General features: G+C 43.8%; 1 protein-coding gene across 1 annotated transcript in view; it reads left to right on the forward strand.

Moving 5' to 3' along the window:
- The window catches only part of TMEM241 (transmembrane protein 241), a 106,486-nt gene that overhangs the window by 51,941 nt on the left and 30,946 nt on the right, over positions 1-23,599 (forward strand). The window contains 3 exon segments of the mRNA XM_030842659.2: positions 2,016-2,050; positions 8,440-8,509; positions 12,237-12,330. Coding sequence (XP_030698519.2) covers positions 2,016-2,050; positions 8,440-8,509; positions 12,237-12,330 — 199 coding nt within the window.

Below are 23,599 nucleotides of genomic sequence, written 5' to 3' on the forward strand. Positions count from 1 at the left end.
ACAAGTGATGAAGATGAGCCAGGACTGAGATTCGATTTCCCACAGGCCCTGGGTATCAGCCTCCAGAGATCTGCATTCACTGAGCTCTGTAGGGTAGCTGCGCCTGTAGGTGCCAGCCCGGAGCTCTGCCTGCTGGTTTGATCTCTCTCTCTGCTGGTTTGAAAACATAGGGAGAACCTGCTATGTATCTGGCCCTGCTAAATACTTGAGCTCCAAAGATAAATAAAATATGGTTCTTGCTCCCCAGGTCATCACAGTGTAGGAATTAGAAGGGCGTAACTCTATATTTACAAAATTCAGACATGGACTAGAGAGCCAACTCTTTTATTTAATTATCTCTTATTTTTAACTCCCTAGTGTTTTATTTTAGAGTCACCCTTTGGGGCGATTCCGATGATGGCATTTGGGATACCGTGTCAGGCCCTGGGACATGTTTTGGGATGGAAAGGGGCCCCTCACATCCTGTCATAGGAGCAATAACTTCTGCTGCTGAAGTTGAAGCCGAGAGGGGATCCAGCGAGATAGAATAATGGAGAATGTCCAGGGTATGTGTTTTCCGGAGAGAGATAGAGTAATGGAGTATGTACAGGGTATGTGTTTTCCGGAGAAAGAAGAGACAGCAAGCAGACGCCCATGAGAAGGACAGGGAATCTCCAGTCTTGTCTGTAGTGTGTGTATTTTTTTACAGCTAGCTACCTGTAAACCCTTGTCTCACAAACCTACAACTTCCGAATGACCAGAATGTGACTATTCTTATGGCCGTTGTCACAACCCTCCTCTCCTCCTGCCTCTTTCTGTGATGCTGCTCCTCTGAAAACCATCAGAAAAACAGAAATGATGCTGGGAGATAACCCAAGAGCAGGGCTGAGGAGCTAACATTGGTTTCCCTGGCTGTCATGTCACCAACTGGAGATTCGTGGCAGTGGTTCCTGATCCTGGTTCTTTGTAGCTTCCGGGAGCCATAACAAATAAAAACAATGGATGCCCGGACCGTACCTTAGAGATTCTAGCCAGGATGTTACACTATTTGGATGTATATCCAGGGTTGAGAACCAGAGCAGGCCATCCAGCGCTTTAAGAAAACTTTCCTTCTTATATTTGAATTAAAAGTTTCATTCCTAACCTCCAACTAAATCAGCTGCCTGCGTGGCATGAGTTTTGATGGAAGAGGGTACGGAAGGTGGGCTTAGGACCGCACAGAGGCACTTGTAGACAGGCGCCGGGAGATGGGACAGGCTTCCAGAGATAAAGATGGGAGACAGCCAAGCACAGGTATGGCCTGCATCATCCCATACAGCATCAACTGCAAATTGGTCCGGGTAGTTTTCAGACACAGGGTGGATGGCATGGGTCATTTTGTGGGCTAGCTTCCTGGAAATTTACCTATTCTTCTGTGTAGTTAATTTTGTGATTAGCTCACATTCAACAGCTAACTTTTAGGCTGCGGCCTGTTTGTAATTTATTTATCTATTTCTTTTTTTTTTTTTTTGCGGCACGCGGGCCTCTCACTGTTGTGACCCCTCCCGCTGCGGAGCACAGGCTCCGGACGCGCAGGCTCAGCGGCCACGGCTCACTGGCCCAGCCGCTCCGCGGCATGTGGGATCTTCCCGGATTAGGGCACGAACCCGTATCCCCTGCATCGGCAGGCGGACTCTCAACCACTGCGCCACCAGGGAAGCCCCTGTTTGTAATTTAGACTCCGTTTAGCTGACAAATACTCTCTGTGGATTAGGTGAATATGATAATCATTAGTGGCAGGGCTGACCCTCCAAGAGGGGCACGGACCCTCAGAGTCCATCCCAGGGGAGATCCAGCCCTCTTGCCCAAACCTGAGGCATTTCAGGAGATTCTCACTCTCTCCCTGACAAGCTGGATTTAGGCAGAACGAGACCATTCAGTGCAGATAGTTTGCTTTTAGGCAAATCTCACTGTTTCCAAGTAGAATGGGTGAAAATGGATGTTGTTTTCTCAGTGCTGGGGAAGCTAGCTTCACGAGTCTGCTGTTTCTTTTTCAGCGTGGTGCTCCTGGCGTTTGCATCTCACCCCACAGGTAAACGTGATTTTGTTTGTTTGTTTGTGTATCTTACACTGCCCATTCAACCCAGTGCTCTGACTCCGGTTATATCTCTGAGGGAAATTTTGTAAGAGAATGTAGCTGCCTTCCAGGGTGTCCAACTTAAGGGTTAGGAATGGCCCACATACTTGAAACTGTTCTTAGTATCCCGTTGTGGATTTATGGCCCATGAATTGAACCTTTTTCCATGTTTTATTGTTGATGTTTTCATCTGGTGCAATCTCAGATGTACAGACGGGTTTATAATCTGCCAGATAAACTAGTGCTTGCTTTGTCCTTTTCTAAAATTCTCCCTTCAAGTACCCAGAATTGCTCTTCAATCCTAGGGCTAAAGATTTGCTGGAGAAGTTCAAATTGCACCTATTTCTCAGTGACATCCTTTTATACATTTTTATCATATATTGTCATCCAGTTTTCATAATTCCAGATTAAAGAAGTCATTTTAAAACTTACCTTCACCCATATATACACTGATATGTATAAAATAGATAACTAATAAGAACCTGCTGTATAAAAAATAAATAAATAGAATTAAATTAAAAAAAAAGAAAACTTACCTTTACCCTGTTGCTGCCTCAGTTACCCTAGAGTTGTTTTCCAAATTCAGGAATTTTCCGTAGTACTCTATTTCATTGTGTTTTTTTATTTTGAAAGGTTTTGAAGTTGATGCAAAGATAAAACAAAAATATCTGTGTGCATCATGGCTGGAAATACACATTTTTTTGGTCACACTCCTTAAACTAATGTTTATTGACCTCTGCTATGCATGAGGCATTACCCAAGCCCTCAGGGTCTCGGTCTTTTATCCGGAAATTAAGAAAGGTGGACTGGATTATTTCTGAAGCCCCTTCTAGCTCCCTGCTGTGCCCCAAACAGCAACCCCTTTCTGTTTGTGTTTTTAGCTGCTTCAGACTGTTTGAACTAATATCCTCAGGGAACTGCTGGTGGTGACTCGGGTCATGTTTCTAGATTGGACACGACCTATCCGAACTGCTGTCTCATTAGCATAATTTGAATTATTTTTTCTCCATGAGTGCTTCTACGCTTGCCCATACTGAAGCACATCCACTGTTTTCTGCCCACTCCCATAGCCTGGAAACCTACCCTTTGTAAAATTGCAAGTCATATGAAACCCTGGTGTTGACCCTAAACACCTACCTGTACCGCTGAGTGTCCGCCTCCAAATCCTGCCTCTCAGCATTCCTTCGTGCAGCCAGAGGGTTGCCACCCAACAGATATTTCAGAGCTACTAAGTGTCTTCTGCCTTTCAAATAGGTTTTTAATCAAAGACCTTTGGAGAGTTATGCTTGCTGGTTCTTCTTGGTTTACAATGTTCATTTTCCCCCTGAGTGATTTCTAGTGGATTTGGGTGAATGATACTCACTTAAAGAAGCCACTCTGCCTTTCACTAAGAGGTTATGCTAGTTCATTTGTTACACTCACGCTTATCAGAACTGGAAGGAACCTTAGTGATTATCCAAGGTGCCACCACATTTTACAAATGAGGAAATTGAAACCCAGAGGAGTTAAGTGATGTGACCAAGATGAGGAAGTGAGTAGCAGAGGGAGACTGGGGTTTAGCTAAAGCTTCCCTGCGAGGGGATGCCCCACAGCCGTAGGGGTCAGGAGTCCTGTGGGCCTCAGTAGCCATCGTAGCAGGGCTCAGGCAAAGGCCCCAGGGAAGGTAGGTGTGCGGCTACCTACGAACTGGCGGCAGCCTTCCAGAAGAAGCCGGAGATGTTCATCTATACCAACACCAAGTTGGGTATCTAATCCGTGAACATCGCAGGGAAACACTGTGGAACCACACCTACTTTTACATGAATGAAGTAACAAATACAGTTGTGGTCTTTATAAACAGTGCAGTTTGTTTATACTGAAGTTGTGTAATGCACAACCATGTGCAGCTCTAAGCAGTGGCCCATTGTTTCAAAAAGCACACAGGTTTGCTCAAGTAGGTAATTAAGGCAGATGGATACGAAGGTAGGGATTTGGTGTGTGAGATTATGGAAGCTGAGAATCTAGAAGACTCCTTGGGGATCCGTTTTTCCCAGCTTTATAAAGCCAGGTCAGTTGCCCTAAACCTTTGATGGGTCCTGGTGATGTCTTCTCATAGGAGCATAAGGTTGATTACAAAACTTAAGCAAATAAAACCGCTGAGGAGAATCTCTTTCCTCCGGAAGTATTTGAGGACTGCTCTGATTGGGCAGCTGCAATTCCTGCCAATTCGTTAGCTTCCTCATTGGACCCGTGGGTGGTCCAGCCCATTTTTAAGGTGGAACAGCACTTCGTTCTTTCCCACTTGCTCATTATACTTTCCATCTGGAGTGTCCACTTCAACGCCTGGGTGTGGGTCAGGGAGTGCAGCTTCCTGATTCTCCCACATCTGCACCAATTAAGACACAATAAGAGCCAGGACCCGCGGGTGCAGCCTTTTTTTTTTTTTTTTTTTAAGGCTCTGTTAATTTCTGATGTTTTAAAACAGGCCTTTATTCTTTTTGGTTTCTTCTTACCTCTTCTTTCTTGACTTGTATCTTCATTATTTAGTAGTACTCTCAAAACATTTTAAAATTGAGATATGATTTACACATAGGAGATGCACCTATCTTAAATGGGCAGCTTGATCAATTGTGACAAATGTATATGCCCATGTAAGTCACACCTCTGTCAAGATATAGAAAACTTCTGTCACTCCAGAGAGTTTCCTCACGTCCCTTCTCAGTCGCTCCCTCTCACCGACCACCAGAAGCCCCTGCTGATCTGATTTCTGTTACCATACATAAGTTCTGTCTATTCTAGAGCCTCATGTAAATGGAAACACACAGGAAGTATTCTTTTGTGTCTAGCTCTTTCATTCAGCATAGCATTGAGAGATTCATCCAGGTTTTGGGTGTCTCACTAGTCTATTCTCTTTTATTGCTGACTAGTGTGCCAGTGTGCGAACGCTTTGTTTATCCATTCACCTGTTGATGCTCACCTGGGATGTTTCCAGTTTGGGGCTGTTATGAATAAAGCTGCTATCAAGATTCTCATACAGTGCTTTTGGTGGACTTATGTTTTAATGTCTCTTGGATAGATATCTAGGAGTAGAATTTCTGGGTCTTACAGTAGATACATGTTTAACTTTTAAAGAAAGTGCCAGTTTTCTAAAGCATTTGTACCATTTTACCCTCCCACCCAACAATGCGTTAGAGTTCCGGTTTCTCCATGTCTTCACCAACATTTGGTGTTGTCTGTCTTACGTTAGCTATACTACTAGGTGGGTGATGGTCTCTCAGTAGTGCTTTTGACTGAGCCGCCCTTCTCACTCACTCCCGAGTGACTAGAAAGATAAGTTTTCTTGCAATGCAGATGATGTGGCTTTGGGTCACCGCCTTTGGGGTGCATTGGGATGTAGTGGTAGGTAGGGACCAGGTAGATAGTTCTCCATGTCCTAGGTGCAGACCCGGACACTTTTCCTATCTCAGGCACTGGGTTTGCTTCTTGATGGGTGGGATCTAGTTCTCCTAATCTTTCAAAGTCACAGTTCATGCAGAAGCTCCAAGAATCTTAGAAACTTGCACCCCCAGGACTGCTTTAAGTAATAGTAGAGAAAAGAAATTCTTCCTCTGTTTGAAAGTTTGCGTTTCATCTTTGTATGGGGTCCCTCTGCTGTGGCATTTTCAAGAGAGAAAATTTCAAGGAACCGGAAGGGCAGGAAGACTTTCGGGAATCTGACCAGAAATGACCTTGTTATGTGGTGTGTCTACTGCTCGTATTGAGATAAAGCAATCAGTACGAACTACATCCTGGAACTGACCTTCCACTTTTCCACTCATTCTGAGGACTAAAATGTGGTGAGAGGAAACTTTCTTGATGTCCAAGTCTCCATTATTCTTGGTGTGGTAAAATTGTGCCACACTTTTCACCGTGGCGATTTCATGCTCCATTATCTTCGGAGAGATGGGACTCACTCCCTCACTCAGAGAGTCAGCAGAATTTTAACTGTGGAGCACAGGCATGAGGGCTTAACTCCGACTTCTGTGCATAAGCTCCATGTTGATGCCACAAAGCATGTGTACAGAGCTTGAACCACTTTGTGCTTAAAGTGTGCGATCTGCACTAGGTGGTGCAGAAGTGTTGTCTTTTGAGCACCTTTACACAGTTTTTAGTTCCCGGGTCTAGTTCTCATGTGGTTGGGGCCAGCTAGCCACATACTGCAGCATGTTCGGGGCTATTTTTGTAGCACAGTCATTAACCTTTGCTGTTTAGAGGTTAGTGTGCACGCTCTCTGTTGAAGTAAAAGATGAGGCCGGCTGAAGGCATCAAGGGGGACGTACTGGGGGCCAATTTGAGATTGAGGACCAGCAGAGCCAAGTGGAAAGTGTTCGGAACATTCTCTCCAGGGAAAGCAAGAGGGGTTGAAGTCTTCCAGATACTCTTGGCGCAGGGGTGCTTGTTATTTGTCAGAGATGGTCCTCACACAGTGGATACAAGGGTTGAGTATAACAGAATCCTTGCTCACAAGGACTCGATGGCTCTAGAAGGAGAGACAGTCATGGAGGCAACTACGTGAAAAATGTGTGGAGGTTTTAGACATGGCTCAAAGACAAGAGCGAGCTCTTCTCTCTCTTGCTCTCAATAATCGACAGGATCAATTTTTAGGATTTGAGGGAGGATTATTATGCAGCTGGTCAGTTCCCTAGGATGGTGATTTTTTTTCTTTATCTTCCTTCCTCCCAGTCTACCTCTGCCCACTCCACTGCCCTTCAGACCCCTCTGTAGCCTGGGCCGCACCGGGAGTCCAGGTCACCTCCCCTGAATCCTGAGCTCCTGCGTTTAATTTATTCTTCTCTGTTCAGTCCTCCTGATCACACTGACTGCACTGCAGTTTCTCTCACGCTGAGAGGGCGGTTGGGAAACAGCCAAGAACGAAGAGCTGCCAGAGACAGAGCGAATCCTCCACGAACGTGCCTTCGCCCACCTTACAGGGGGTGGGGCCGCCTGCCAGCATCGGGGTGCTCAGGGTTTCCTCGGCTGTCACTTCTGTGCGAAAAGGGGCTACAGAAGCAGTGGAGCTCCTCGTGCACTGGATGTCTGGGCCTGATGTCAGTTACAAAGTCCCTCCACCAGTATAGGTCCCTGGTAAATGACAGGGGTGTCCAGCGGAGCCGTAGCAGAAAGAGAACAAAATCTCTTAGCCTTTTGTTGGGCTGCACGAAAACCAGATCCTAGGGGACCTCTCCTTTTAGTTCAATACACATACATATGTACAAACCAAATCAAACAAAATAACAATAGTTATGGTAGAAAAAAGCAACCGTCCAGAGAAGTGGAATTCAGACCTTTCCTTCCCAGTCGATGGTTGAATCATTTGAGATCATTTAGGTACAAGGAAGTGTAGCGATGCGTTGTGTCTTTTGTTCTGAAACTCTTGATTAGTAAGTGTAGTGATGAAGGATGTTCCACCGCCCCTAACGGGCTCCAGTCCATCCAGAACTGAGAGACGGACCGAGGCCCAGGGGTCTGGAAGGTCTGGCGCCTCCAGAATCTCAGAAATTCCAGATTTGGAAGGATTAGGCTTTCTGCTGTGGAAACGCTTAATTCCTTTTCTCTGGACATTTTTGGAAGGCTTTCTGCTTTTTTAATCTCCTGACTTCTTGTTTGTGACCAAGTTCAAATTCCAGAGAGGGAAGCGGCCAATATGTGTGATTATTTCCTCTTGCACCAAGTGGAACTAAAAGAATGAACTTACTTCACTAGAAATAAATGTACCCTTTGGACCTTGAACTAAAATGAGTATGCACGGGCGCTTGGCCCCTTCTCTGTTTGTGCGGTAATTAAACGCAAAGATGAGAGGAGATGTCAGAGGCATGCGTTCACGATCCTTTTTTAGATATAAGGCAGAAAAGAATAGAAGAATCTTAAAAAAAGATTCTTTTTGTCCTACGCTCTGGGCCAGGGTTGGCTGCCTGGCGAAGAGGAAAGATCTTAGGACTTGAAGTCACCGGGGTCCACATTCTGGCTCAACAGTTAGAGAGCTGTGCAAACGTAAGCAAATCACTTCTCTGAGCTGCAGTTAAAATGGGGATAACAGAGCTTCACAGAGTTGTTACAAGGATTGAAAGAGACGATGTTCGGGAAGCTTTTCACACAGGGCCCTGCACAGGGCAGGCTTTCACTAAATGGGTGTCATTATCATCATACTATTATTATAATAAGACAATGCCAATGACACAGAAACCCTCGAATGCCGGAGTGAACTCACTGCTGGGCAGCTCAACGCTCACAGGGCTGATGTAATTAAGATCCTTGCCTTGTGTTTCCGGGCAGCCGGGGGCTGGGGGCTTTCGGGCTGTGTGTCTCACCCTTGCTGTTTCCCTCAGGTGATCTCCTCAGCGTCCTGGACTTTCCGTTCCTGTATTTCTACAGATTCCATGGCAGCTGCTGTGCCAGGTAATCTTAACTCGGAAAACCCCTCGCACTGTGGATTTGTATGTTTCTGTACTACCAGCTGTGTCTTCGTGAAGCCCCGGGTCACTGTCTGTTATCTGAATGAGCGTCAGAAGAAAGTGGTGTCTGGTGCAGGTGAGGAAGTTGCCCCGTCGGCCATCAGAGGGTTGTTATGAACGTTCTCAGGTGCTCAGGGCTGGCCTGGGACCTGTGAGGACCCCTGTCCTGAAGAATTTTCTCGGCCAGGGCAGTGGTTTTCGGACTTGCAGAAGAGAGAGAATTCTCCCCCTTTTTTATTTTTTTCCCCCACAAGCAATTCTTAAACAGAACTTCAGCATATAAAAATGATGACACTGACTCAGTTCAAGGGAAGATTTGGGTACAGAATCACACCCTGTCAACATCTACCTTGATTTCTCTCTTGTTCCTAAAGGGCAGCCTCCAAAAAATTTTGACTGAACCCTAAGACTCTGAGAGACAGATTTTGAAACCAATGACTAAGAATTGTCTAGACCACAAGGTGATCGTTAATATTTGGCCTTGGGAAGTATCAGAGATGTGGACCAATTAGATGGATACATTTAGATACAAAGAGGTTCATCCCCATCCTACCCCCACCCCTCTCCTGCCATGACCCCCACTTCACTTGACTGTATTGTGCTGAGGAATGGAAAGGCTTCTGTGGACGGTCTCAAAGCATGGATTCTGATGTGGTCGAAAGACCACACTTGGGTTGAATTTCAGCCTTGCTGTTTGCTAATTTGTGTCTTTGGGCAAGTTATCCTACTTCTCCCAAACCTTAGTTTAGTTTTCGCATCTGGAAAATGGAAAGATAATACTAATACAGGGTGGTTGTGTGTATTAAATAAGGTCCACGAAGCTCGAAGCATCTTGCCCGGCTCAGCAAATGATGGGCATGATTATTATCTGTAGAAGAAATGTCAGCAGACCAGGAGCAATTGCTACATAAAAGCCAGACCACCTATTTCCACCCAAAAGAGAGTGTATCTTGTGAAGCAGTGGTTCTCCACAGAGAGTTAAAGAGCTGATATGCAGCTAGGTGCTGTTTCTGATGGGGGTGTGTTAGGGCAGAAAAAAATCAGTATCATGGAGTTTGCATCTGCATTGGAGCCTCAGAACGATTTTTTTTATTTTCTTATCATTCTCAGAAAAGTTTCAGGAAAACACTGACAGAATTTGTCTTCTCAGTTCCTGTCCATTTGGTCAGGACTTGTCACTTGCCCATTAGCTAGGATTGTGTGGCAGGAGTGTCAGTGCCACCCTGGTGCCTGCGGACTTGCTTCCCTTTGGGCCTGCTTCTTTGGCCGCGTGGGTGGCCAGGGTGCCAAGGGGGCCGCCAGGTTTGGTTATGTGGAGCAGAGCATCACGGTTCATAGCCCGTTGGTGATGGCTTTGTGGGGTGACCTTTTTTTTTTTTTTCTTGGCCACGCCGCGCGGCTCGCAGGATCTTAGTTCCCTGACCAGGGATCGAACTTGTGCCTCCTGCAGTGGAAGTGCAGAGTCTTAACCACTGGACCGGCAGGGAAGTCCCTGTAGGGTGACCTTCTGCCTCCATTTCTGCCCCTTTTAATCTGCAAGTTTTTCTAATCCAACATGAAAACTCAGGGTTTTTTTTTTAATTTGAAAGATTTGGAAATCTTTATCTGAATTGGTTTAACTCTCTATTACATTCTATCTCTGGCTTACCCTCTTTTAAGAACGTGGCGCTTTTCCCCACATCATCTCGTGACTCCCCCATAACTGTATCTCAGACTAAGAGCTGTCACCTTCAGAGGTCCTGGGGGAACTCAGGAGGGGTCGTGGAGGCCTGAGGGGTCAGTGGTAGCCGTGGCCTGGAGACCCCACGAATAGGGAGCCCCAGGCTCCTTCACTCCTGGGGTCTGCCCAGTGCTCTTAAGACCTGCCTCCACAGCAAGGGGTAGACAAGCTGGAAGTGGAAGACACAGATGAGGGAGTTGAGGGAGGGACCCATGAGTCATTTAGAAATGATTCACCGACATGCAAGTCAGGTGATGGGAAAGAGTCATGGACGCTTTCAGGAGCGTGTTGGTCACAAGCCAGGGTCGCTCAATCCTAGCAGAGTCTGTGCTGAGGGCAAGGGTCAGCGTGGAACTGTGCCCTCCTCTGGCCAGGGATGGAGAGGACAGGAGAAGCGCAAAGGGGACCGAGGTATGGGGGATGGGACAGGCACCTGTTGGGGATGCAGGGGGTGGACACCACCAAGAGGAGCCCCGGAGGGCCGGCTACCTCACTGTTCTCTACCAGCCTCGCGACCTTGGGCACCCAGAGCTTCTCACTCCATCTCTCTGGCCGAGAGCACATTTCCACGCTGAGGTCTGCAGGGCCATGGAGAGTTTCGGAAGAGCCAGGAAACCTGGGCTCTAATTACGCCTGTGACCCCGTTTGCTTGTTAATAAAGTGAGACTTGGGGCTGGGGAACCTTTCTGTTCTGAAAATCTCTGATTTCCATAAAATAGGATGAAGAGCGCTGTGCTTATTCCTGCTTTAAGGCCACAGAACCGAACCTGGGGCAAGAAAACAAGGGAAAAAAATGGGGATTTGGTCAAGGTTACGAGGGTCGGTGAGCACAGCCAGGAATAGAATCCCGGGCCACTTGATTTCCAGCTTCCTGGTTCCCCACAGGGGCTCCTTGTGAGGGTGACTCAACGCCTTAATCAGCGCGGCCAAGGCTCCCATGACTGCAAGTGCAGACCTGTGCAAACTTTGTGGGTAGTTAGGCCAAACAGGCTGAAATATAGAGAGAGGAAACCTAATCCCTGTCCCTGGTCCTGCCCCAAGAATGTGGCTGTGACCTAATCGAATCTAATGAAATGAAGGCGCACATTTCTGTGAAATTTGGCCTTAGGTGCGTTTAAGTCAATTCAACCTGCTTCCAAGTACACCTGCCAAACATTTATGTAATACATGCTATGGTCAGGGCACCTTATTTGGCTCTGTTGGAGAATATGGAGAAGCCCAAGATTGGGCCCCTCCCTCTCAGGGCTCATGATCTGGGTGGGAGCCATACCCCAGCACCTATAATAGAGGTCAGATGGCAGTCTGGCATCCGACACCCTGGAGCTACAAAGGAGGAGGTATGTAGAGCTCCAAACCTCCGGATAGCCCCCCGACGTGCTGTCCAGCCTCAGGCTCCCTTGGGAGGTGAGGGCTCTTTCAGACATCATTCCCAAAGTATAGCGTCTGTGTAGGTCACCCTGCTTTGGGGGACTTCTGTTATGCAGCCCTCCCCTTTAGGTTCTTACCTTGAACCAAGGGGCCAGTCCAGACCCTCTGACTTCATACGGCGAGTGTTTCTTTGGAAGTCTTTTCCTAACAGTTTGTTCTGCTTGAAAAAAAAGATGAAGCTCTACCTTGGCAAGCACCCAGCTCCAGAAGTGATATAGGAGGAAGCAGGCGATACTGTCCTCCAGATTTTTTTTCTTTCTTTCATGATTTAGCCAGAGATCTCCCAAATTTCTATACCCACTCCCTGCCTCCAGGGCAATGATCTCTTCATAGCTCCTTAGCATAGTAGAGCTTCATGGGTTTTTAAATTTGGGGTATTTTTATCCAGAGATCACTAGAAAACAGAGATGAGATAGGGGTGGTGTAATAACTAAATATCGACTAATTTTTGTAACAGGAAGTAGTTAGCTACTGGCTATAGGAAGGCAAGCCTCACTAACAAAAGTATATTTTCTCCTTCCAGTGGATTTTTAGGATTCTTTCTCATGGTCAGCACAGTGAAGCTAAAAAGCCTTATGACCCCAGGGCAGTGTGCAGCCTGGATTTTCTTTGCTAAGGTAAGAGACAGGGGAGGGGTGGGAAGAATCCATCTCAGGAGCCCTTGTGTCCAGTGTTCTCAGAGTCAGGTTGGTCTTCACGGAGTCATCTCTAGTCCCTGGCCCTGAGCCTGATCCTTCGCTTGTTCAGGTAACAATTTCTGAGGGTTTCTGCGTATTTTATCAGCATGACATACTGATCTCTATCACATTCCTGGAAGGTGACCTGAGTATGCCCCTTAATTTCCCAGAGCCTTAATTTTCCCATCTGAAAAAGAGGGGTTTTGCCAAAACAAAACAAAACACCTCTAAGCCTTCTCTTGCTCGAAGAGACTGGACCCCCGGATGCATGGGGCAGTTCTTATCTTCCTTCCTGGGAGCTGTGAGGGTGTCCAGAGCTCCAGTGACTTGCCCAGAAGGTCTCAGCCCGTCAGAGGCAATTGAAAAAGGAAAACAGACAGATGGCCTGATAGGGGGACTCTGATGGACCATTCAAAAAAGGGACTAATAAAAATGCCCAGCGCCTATTGACCATGGTTGAAGCATAAGATAGAGAGGTGGGAAAATAAGAAGGAGCAGAAAAATCAGCTCTGGGATGCAGGATCTTAATGCTTTGGGGCTAGCTCTTTCTAGTGGAGCATTTCATTTCCCTAAAGTCTGTGAAGGAGTCAAGTTACAGTGCCCTAGGTGTGCTTCCACTGAGTGAGATTTCTTAATTAATTTAATCTAATACAGTAATCATTTAAACTTGTGCCTTTAGCCATCTTTATGTTTGTTGGCTGAATTTTTTCCCCCAGAAAGCAAAAACAAACGTTTTTATTTGAAAGTAAGATTTCACAGCGATGTTTCCACCTGCATTGTCTACTTTCTAATAGCATTAATGATTCACATTCCAGAAAAATGTAAAGATTGGCTGTGATACTGACTTAGAGCATGACAGAATGACGAGGTTGATAAATCCTCTCCCCCAGAAGCAACTAGAAAGCTGGAAAAAGACTGTCAAAGATATCCATTTCAGCTCTCTAAAAATTGACCAAAAGCACACAACAAACTGAGAGGCATTTGTTCATGAAAACTCCTAAACTTCGGGTAGGAACAGCATGAGTTAGTGGTGCTCTTGCTTTAGGTTGCTCTCATTCCCTTCTCCCCATCTCTGTAAGTATTCTCTTTCAACCAGAGCAGGGCAGGCTGTGTAAACCAACAGGCTTGCTGCTGCTTCCAGAAGGGGCTCACCCTCTTTGGAGTATTGTCAGGTAAAGGGGCCGTCTAGGTGGTAAATGAACAGGAAGTTCCACTAGCTTGAGTTTACCTCTTTGGGGCAAGCAATGGACCAGTGGTCTAGCTGGGGACTTACCAGGTAGTTCTGGGAGGTGAGACAGCCATCAGGGGCTTGCTAGCTCTCCATAAATGCCAGATTTACCTTAGTCTATGTGCATGAGCAGCACAGAGATGGAGGATGCCCAAGACACGTACACGTCCCTGGTCAACAGAGCCTGTGTGCACACACAGAGGAGACGTGAGAGACCAGCAGTAAGAAAAGCCGGGGCAGACATGAAAACATCCTAAAGTTTGAATGTGCTCCCCAGCCCACATACAGAGTCAGAAGCAGAGAGAAAGCTTTCTGGCTTAAGGTGTTTGAGCAAAAGCTCTTGACTAGTCTTTGCCAGAACACTAAGCTATGCAGACTGGGGATGATCCCTAGGAAGACAGGCTTAAAAATAAAAGCAAGAAAAAAAATTGAGTGAAGACCGCAGCAATGATACCTTATATGGGAGACAGGCTTCACAGACTGAGTCCAGGCAAATTACTAAACAAGCAAAACAACAATGCCAATGAAAATGCTCTGGGAAAAAGTCAGAATCCAGAGTTGCTATACTATCTAAAATGTCCAGTACTCAGTGAAAATTAGGGCATTCAGAGAAACAAGAAAGCATAACCCATGCACAGGAAAAAGGCAGTCAATAGGAATTGTGTCTGAATGTCTATCCTCAGAGGTAGGACTTAGCAGAAAAAGACTGCAAAGCAGCTATTTAAATATGTTCAGACAGCTAAAGGAAACCATGTTTAAAGAATTAAAGGAAAGACTCAATGAATACAGAGTCTCAAAGAGGTAGAAATGATTTTTAAAAAACGAACCAAATGGAAATTCTGGAGTTGAAAAGTACAGTAACTGAGCCGAAATGAAAAATTCTCTAGAGGTACCCAGCAACATATTTGAGGGAGCAGAAGAAAGAATAAGTGAACTGGAAGGTGGAACAAAAGAAATTATTCAATCTAAAGAACAAAGACTTTTTAAAAATTGAAGAAATATGAACAGAGGCTCAGAGACCTGTGGGACGACATCAAGAATATCAACAAATGTATAATAAGAATTCCAGAAGAAGAAGAAAGAAGGTTAGAAGAAAAAAAAAAGTGACAATCAGCAGATGACTTCTCATCAAATACAACAGAGGCCAGAAGGCGGTAGAAAAGAAAAAAGGTCTCAAATCAATAACCTAAGCTTGCACCTTAAGAAACAAGAAAAATAGGAACAAAATAAACCCAAAATGAGCAGCAGGAAGGATATGATAAAGTTCAAGGTGGAAAGTAATGAAATAGAAAACAGAAAAGCAATAGAGAAAATCAATGTTTGTTCTTTGAAAAATCAACAAAATTGACAAACCTCTAGCTAGACTGATGAAGAAAATAAGAAGATACAAATAATCAAAATTAGAAATGAAAGAAGGGACATCACCACTTATCCTATAGAAACTAAAAGTATTGTATAGTTTTATGCCAGCAAATAGATGATTTAGATGAAATGGACAAATTCCCCAAAGGCACAAAATAGGAAAATTGACTCAAGAATAAATGGAAAATCTGAATATGCTCATAACAAGTAAATAAATGTAAGTAGTAATTTAAAAATCTTTCTACAAAGAAAAGCCCAGGCCCAGTTGGCATTACTGATGAGTTCTGTCACATATTTAGAGAAGAAATATTTTTTCTTTACAAATTATTTTAGAAAATAGAGGAAGAGGGAATAACTCCCAATTTATTCTGTAAGGTGAATTACCCTGATACTAAAGCCAGACAAAAAATTGTAAGAAAACTACAGACCAGCATCCCTCATGAACATAGATCTTTAACAAAACATTAGCAAACCAAATTTGACAACCTACAGGAAGGACTATACACAATGATCAAATGAGATTTATCACAGGAATGCAAAGTTGGTTTAACATGTGAAAATTAATATGTGATATTAATAAAATAAAGAACAGAAATACATGATCATGTCAATAGGTACAGAAAAATCATTTGACAAAATCCAACATCCATCCATGATAAAAACTCTCAACAAACTAGTAACAGAAGAGAACCTCCTCAGTTTAATAAAAGACATCTATGAAAAACCTATAGCTAGCATTATACTTAATGGTGAAACTGAATACTTTCCCCCTAAGATTGGGAGCAACACAACAATTTCACTCTCACCACTTCTATTCAACGTTATCCTGGAGGTTTCGGGCAGTGCAATAAAGAAAAAAAAATTGTTTGTACTCACAGATGACATTATCCTATACATAGAAAATCCTAAGGAATCTATAAAAACCCTAATTGAACTAATAAATGATTTCTCAAGGTCTCAGGGTGCAAGATCAGTTGTAGTTTTATGTATTAATAATGAACAGTCATGTGCAAAAAAATGAAATTGAGGAAACAATTCCATTCACAATAGCATCAAAAAGAAAAAAATACTTAGGAACTTAACAAAGAGGTGTAAGATTTATACACTGAAAACTATGAAACCTTTCTGAGAGAAATTAAAGAAGATCTCAATAAATGGAGAGACTCAATATTGTTAAGATGGAAATTCTTCCTAAATTGTACAAATTCACAAACTGATCCTAAAATTTATTTGGAAATGCAGTAGCCAAAACAAAAGAAAAACAAAGTTGGAGGACTTGAGCTACATAATTTGGAACTCACTATAAAGCTAGAATAATCAAGACATCTTGGTATTGGCATAAGGGTAGACGTTAAGGTCTATTGATTTTCTTTTTTTCTTTTTAAGGGTGTCAATGTATTTTTTTTAAGATTTTATTTTATTTTATTTATTTATTTGGTTGCACTGGGTCTTAGTTGCGGCTCACCGCCTCCTTAGCTGTGGCATGCAAACTCTTAGTTGCGGCCTGCAAACTCTTAGTTGCGACATGCGTGTGGGATCTAGTTCCCTGACCAGCGACCAAACCCAGGCCCCTGCATTGGGAGCACGGAGTCTTAACCACTGCGCCACCAAGGAAGTCCCAAGGTCTATTGATTTTCGATAAAGGTGCCTAGGCAGTTCAATGGAGAAGGGGTTTTCTCTTCAGCAAATGAGGCTGTAACAGTCCGTATGCTGGGGAAAAAAAGTAGTTAGACCCTTGCCTTGCATTGTTAATTCAAGATGGATCATAGACCTAAATGTTAGAGCTAAAACCAGAATACTCTTAGAAGAAAACACAGGAAAAAATCTTAATGACCTTGGTTTAAGCAAAGAGTTCTTAGATATGACACCAAAAGCATGAGCCATAAAATAATTGATAAATTAGACTGCATTTGAGTTAAAATATTTTGTAATTCAAAAGACACCATTAAGAAAATGAAAAGATAAGCCACAGTCTAGGAGAAAATATTTGCAAATCATAATGGACCACTTATACATCAAAATGTGCTGACATTTGGAATACAACATAATTGTCCTTAGCAATACAGCCTTTCCCCCATGTCATTGCGACTCTACTGGGTGCCAGTATATTTAGAAAGTGACTCAAAAAGATGTTCCATTGGCCCAGAGGAGAATATGGATTCTGTGAAAAACTCACAGGCAGAGAGGTTAAACAGAAGGATGTGCAGGTGGGGAACCAGGAGGAAATAAATTTAGCTAGAGGAGGAGGAGAATGTAGAGGGGAAGGGAAAAACTGGGCATAGGAGAGTCAGATTATAGGTATCCCTAAAAGCCATGCCACAGAGACTACTGTGAACCTCAGAATGAGACTGACCAAGGGTAATGTTTTAAGCAGGTTAATATAGCGGCAGTGCTTAAGACAGATTGGAAATGACTTCCAACCATTCAGAAGGGAGGTGAATCAAGGTAGTGATGGCAAGAAGAAAGGTGAAAGGTCAAACTTGACTTACAATTAGAAGGAAAATAAATTTTAAGTACACAACTTACCATATAATTGTTCTGTGATGTGATAAAAGAATTAGATAACAAAGACAAATCATTTTAGAACAGATGGGGGGATAGTTTGGACATAGGAATGATGGGTATGGAAGGTCACAAATGGCTCCAAGGTTTGTAGCTAGAGACATGGGAAATCCATGGCATTACAGACAGAAATGGGGGTGATTGTGAAAGAACATCTTTGGGGAGGAAAGCTGGTGATATACATTTTAGACAAATGTGTATGGTGATAAAACATCTACATGGAGCTCTTTTTTGTTGGAAACATGGGGTCAAATGTAGGCAAGGGCTTGGAGCTCTGCATGTCCATTTGGGCTTCGCCTGTAGAAAGGTGGAGTTGAAATCAAGAACATGTGTAAATTGATGAGCTCACTGAGAGAGTGAAAGAATTTGGGGAGAACAGAGAAGAGGCTTACAACTTAGCTTGGGCGATACTTAGATGCCAGGGACCAATAATGAGCAGGAGAGAGAAGTAATAGCCGGAAGGTAGAAGGGGGATCAGGAGAGTTCAGAGCGGGGAAGTCTAAGGGAGAATTTTAAGGAGTAAAGCAAAATGCCACCAAGAGGTCAAAGAGATCCGACTGAGAAAAGACTAGAGTAAGGACTTTGCTGACCTTTGAGGAAACAGTTTTAGGCAAAGGGCAGGGGTCGAAGTGGGGCAAAAGCTGGATCAGAAATACTCAAGAATACATAAAAAGTGGATAGAAGATTGTGATTGGTCGTGGGTAGATGTAACGAAGACAACTTCTGTTCTAGGAAAAGAAGGACTTGGGCGTGCTTGAAACTGGAAGACACCTGTATACAGAGATTTCACGATGCTAGAGAATGAGGGGAAATTGGGAGAATAAGTTTCAAAGGGAAATGGAAAGAGTGTGGGGGGGTTAACTTTAGAGAAAATGAAAAGCCTTTATCCTGAGCCTTGGCAGAAGGGCGAAGATAGGAAGGAGGCTGTTCCTTGAGTCATGTGGCAGGGGAACTCGGATCTCAGGGGTTTCAGGGAAGGAAAGACTCTTCGGCTTTGATCACTATGTACCGAACCCCTCTAGTCCTCAGCTTTTTCATCCATAACGCAAGGGGTCTGGACTAGAAGATCTAAAGATAGTTCAAAAACGTTGTGATGCGATCGAGCTCTGACAGTGCTGACTGTATCTGATACTTGGGACTGAACGCTGGTGGCATTTACATTCAGTTGTAGGATTATATATAATGATGATCTGCTGGGAACCATATCATTACCTGTCAGTGCCTACTTAACGAAACATGTGCCAGATTTAAAAAGTCTTTAATAGAACCGATCAGAGTAAAGTAGGAAACCACTGAGCGATATGACCTTCTTCCATCGCTATTACCAAATCCCTTCTCTCATGGAAGATTACGTATAAAGGCCGTATGTGGTTAATTGGAATGTTTGTCCCTGTTCTTATTTAGAGTTTGGACAGTCGCAGTTCATGCTTAGGGAATGGGGTTTCCCTTCCCGTTGCTGCTTAGGCTAGAGCTGCGCATGCAGTCCAGGTGGAAGACGGGGCAGCCTTTTTTTTTTGGTTGTATTTGAGAAATCTTTGCCAAATCTAAGGTCAGTAAGATTTTCCTTTATGACTTATTCTGTATGTTTTATAGGTTTAGCTCTTTTTAAAATTAATTAATTAATTTCTTTATTTTTGGCTGCGTGGGGTCTTCGTTGCTGTGTGTGGGCTTTTCTCTAGTTGCAGCCAGCGGGGGCTACTCTTCATTGCCGTGTGTGGGCTTCACATTGCGGTGGACTCTCTTGTTGCAGAGCACAGGCTCTAGGTGCGTGGGCTTCAGTAGTTGTGGCGTGTGGGCTTCAATAGTTGTGGCTCGTGGGCTGTAGAGCGCAGGCTCAATAGTTGTGGCGTACGGGCTTAGTTGCTCCGCGGCACGTGGGATCTTCCCGGACCAGGGCTCGAACCTGTGTCCCCTGCACTGGCAGGCAGATTCCTAATCACTGCGCCACCAGGGAAGCCCGGTGCAGCCTCCTGACATGGGGTCCCACGTGAGTCTTTGAACTTGGAGCGTGTGGTGGGTGTAGAAGTGGAGCAAGGAGGCAAGGAACAAGGGGTGAAATATTGCAAACTGAGAAAATTCTAGAACCTGACTCCTCAACGCTTCAAGAAAAAGACAATGTATAAGAAGATAGACCACAAAGTGCTATGCAAACACAAAGCATTATGTAGAGTTGCTTAAATCCCGACCAAGACTTAATTTTGACCTAGCTCTGAGTCCCAGCTCGGCCACACTTTCTAGGTGTGTGCTTCATTTTCTCATCTGTAAACAAGTATAATAATAATGTCTACCTTGCTAGAGGGTTGAATAATATTTAGACAGCCCTGGAATAGTGAGTGCCGGCAGCTGGCTGGCCCTCCTTGGCTCTGTCGACCACTAGTTTAATTCTTCCTCCAGATTAACCAGTGATTCCTGAGTCTGGATTTTCCATTTGTATTCGCTAGTTCTAGGTTATGAATTGAGTTGGGAACGGCCTATCTAGGCACTGCTCAGAATTCAGGGTGCAGGAGAACCAGCTCTCTCACCGTGTTTTTAATCAGGCATTCCCTAACAAAGGAAGCAATTGATGTACCATTCACAATGTTTTTAAACCTATATAAAGAGTCATTGATTCAGAACAGTTGCTGTGCCTGTGGAAATGTGTGTTTGTTGGTCTCCATGGAGACCACCTCTGGCTGTTCTGTGATCACTGGCCTTAATTATACCCAGGGTTGCCAGAGAGCCTGCAAAGCTGTCCCCATAACAACACATCCTTGTGTAGTAAAAGGACCAAAGTCCTGAACTGTGTTTCCCATTTAGGAATTTCTCTTAAAAGAGTTGAGAAGACTATACTGGTAAGTTTTAGCCTCCGTTTGATTCATCCTTATGAAGAACTCTTGAGTGGGTAGGAATTTCTCTTGAGTTTCGACCGCCTCTCTCTCAGGCTGTTTGGCCAGGTCTTGGGAGCATGGCCTGACATCTTTCTTTTTCCAGTGACATCTTGACATTTCTCTTGACCTATTGCCAAGATATTGAATTAAGAAGGAGGATTGGCTCTGTGAGTTTACTAGATAAAATTCAACCTGTTTAAAATATAGGATGTACTTGTAAAAGTGTCCTCAACAGATGCTGTCAGGGTTTGATGTTCGGAATTTTCAAATGTCTCCCAAGACCATGGGTGAAATGCTTGCTGTTTCTGGTGGAATTTAAAAAAAAGAAATAAAAGAAGCTTAGTGTCTTATATATTGGAATCACACAGATTTTATGACTTCTAAATAACATAATTTTTTTCTCCACTGAATTTTTATTAGATATATTTGTAGAGAAGTTCCAGAGCTTAACGTGAAGTCACACCTTGAATTTCTGAGGAGGTGACAAGTAAACAAATCTTCCAGGTTCTGGAATCTGACTTAGATTCAATTTCTGGTGCATGCAAACATGCATGCGTACGTGTACACACACACACACACACACACACACACTCAAGAACAGACTACAGACAAGTCCTGGAAGTATAGTTAACGATCCCCATCATGTTTCGCTTTCATTAGGTCTAGTCAATGCTGAACAGTGTTAGTTCTCCTCCGCCTTCTACTTCCTGCTCCGTTACTACTCTTCTCCTTTTTTTAATTTTTTAAATTTTTTTTTCTTTTTGGTACGCGGGCCTCTCATTGTTGTGGCCTCACACGCTGCGGAGCACAGGCTCCGGACGCGCAGGCTCAGCGGCCATGGCTCACGGGCCTAGCAGCTCCGCGGCATGTGTGATCTTCCCAGACTGGGGTACGAACCCGTGTCCCCCGCATCAGCAGGCGGACCCTCAACCACTGCGCCACCAGGGAAGCCCTCCTTTTTTTAAAAAAAAAAAGTTTTATAGAAATTTAATTGTCATATAACATTGTGTTAGTTTAAGGTACACAACATAATGATTTGATATTGGTATATATTACAAAATGATCACCACAATATATTTAGTTAACATCTCTCAGCTCCCATAGTTACAAAAAAATATGGAATGCTTTATGAATTTGCATGTCATCCTTCTCTGTATCATTCTGGTTTTAGTATATGTGCTGCTGAAACAAGCACAGTTACTTCTTTTTCTTTATCATCATCATCTTCATCATCTCCATCACCATCTGTTGGGTGTGCAGAGCCTATTGCTGTCTTTCCTCCCCTCCTGGATGGTAAAAGGCAATCACAAAAGAGAAGGCCACTTCTCTCAGTTTGCTATTTGCATTTCTTCCCATTTTCTCAGCTTCTTAAGACTCCACACTCCTTTCTGGGGAGCAGCTTCCTATTTTTTTTAATTTACTTCCTCGAGCTGTTCTTCAGCACCTTGATGTGTACTAGAATGGTCCGATGAAAATAAATGATCAAACCCAATGAAGCTGTGCTGTCATGTAATTTTTATGTTGAAAGAATGAGCTTACAAAATTATGACTGTTTTCCTAATTAAATCATTTTTCTTTTTCACAGTCTAAGCGGCTAGGGCAATGAAAATAATTTTCATTGGAAAATGAAAACCTAGAGGCAGCAGCATACTTTCCTTTACGGTCTCTAGCTGGGCAATAATAACATGTCTATGTCTTTCCATGACATCACCACTGAAGCGACAGGAACGTGAAATAGCAAGTTCAGGAGCTTCTCTGTGTTTGTTGAGCTGTATGGAAACAGTCAGCAAGAAGCTGGTTATCTGGGAATGATTCATTTATAAGCAAGGTTTTCCCAGAGGACACATGGGAGGGGAAATACAGTTTTGGATTAAAGGGAAAAAAAATTAAATTCCATTTCCTATTGTCAAAATAATTCCTAAGGAAGTGAGTGATGTTAATGGACATTTTGCTATTTCGGATAAGGTTGTTGTTTTTCTTGTTTCCGATTATGAACTCCTAATTTTTTCTGGGCTATTTTTAGTGCCATTGATCAGCACAATGTTCTGTACTGCAAAAATATGATAACGATTCTGGATTTCTCAACTTTTGACCTGAATGAATTTGCTTTAAAGGAAATGCCCGGAATTTCTGTAAATGTTCTGACTGCAAGGTTTATAGGAGTGCTGTCAGTATCCAAGACAATTTATAACACCTAAATTAAAGTGATTTTTTGCAACACAAAGGCCAGTTAATTGGGAAAGTTTACAAAGCCTCCGTTGGGGGGGATGAATCAATGTGTCCTTGGTTCACTGTAGGATAGCCTCAAATAAATGAGTGCCAAGTGAATGCTTAAACACACTGATCTTATTTTACACATCTTGGCAGGTTTGTGCACTCATGTCAGAAACAAAGACGCAATCCCACATGTATCTCTTGAAGTTGCCTTCCACTGCCCCCAGGGATGCTCTCGTAATGTACATATTCCTTCCCTTAATGTGCCATTAATCCAGTTTGAGTTCACCTTTCCTTATGAAGATCTTCTATCCCAATCACTAGAACTAAGTCCCCCGAGGTATGGCCGGACATGGGGTAATTAGCAAGGAGCATTTCATGGCCTGTATGTGCCCAAACCAGAGGGCAAGCTTCAGGCAGCAGCAACTGCCCGTGTCATTAGAGAATGAGCAGGCGTTAATCAGAGCTCATAAAAAGAAGCAGTTTTGGGGAAATCTGAAGAAGCAGAGTTTCATTATGGGACAGCTAAGTTTTGACACATAATAGAAAGGAATGACATGTGGATCTGAAAGACTTAGTAGGTATTTACTTGGTGCCATTTTGTGAAAATAGCTCTTCTCTCCTGCTGTGCCTTAGAGACATCTTGGTGGCCTGGCCCCCCCGTGGCCCCCAAGTACCCCATCGGATCCCGCCCCACGCTCGTTCTCCTGTTTTATCCCCCAGAGTGGAATTTGCTTATAGATAGTCATTTGCTCATTTTTTTCCTGTTTAAAATGTACTCCCTTACAAAAAGTCGTCCAAACTGGCTTTTCCCCTCCTGACTCTGCATCGTCACTTTGAACTGACCCAGTGGTTCTTTAGGTTAAGATTTCGGATGCTTTTGCTTTTCTGTAAGTAGACTGCATCTAACTGGAAGGCCAGGCAGTTAAGTACAAGCAGGTGTGCTTGTTTATGTGACTCCAGAATAGCCAGTCTG

This window comes from Globicephala melas, chromosome 13 (assembly GCF_963455315.2).
Source record: "Globicephala melas chromosome 13, mGloMel1.2, whole genome shotgun sequence".
Taxonomy (NCBI): Eukaryota; Metazoa; Chordata; class Mammalia; order Artiodactyla; family Delphinidae; genus Globicephala; species Globicephala melas.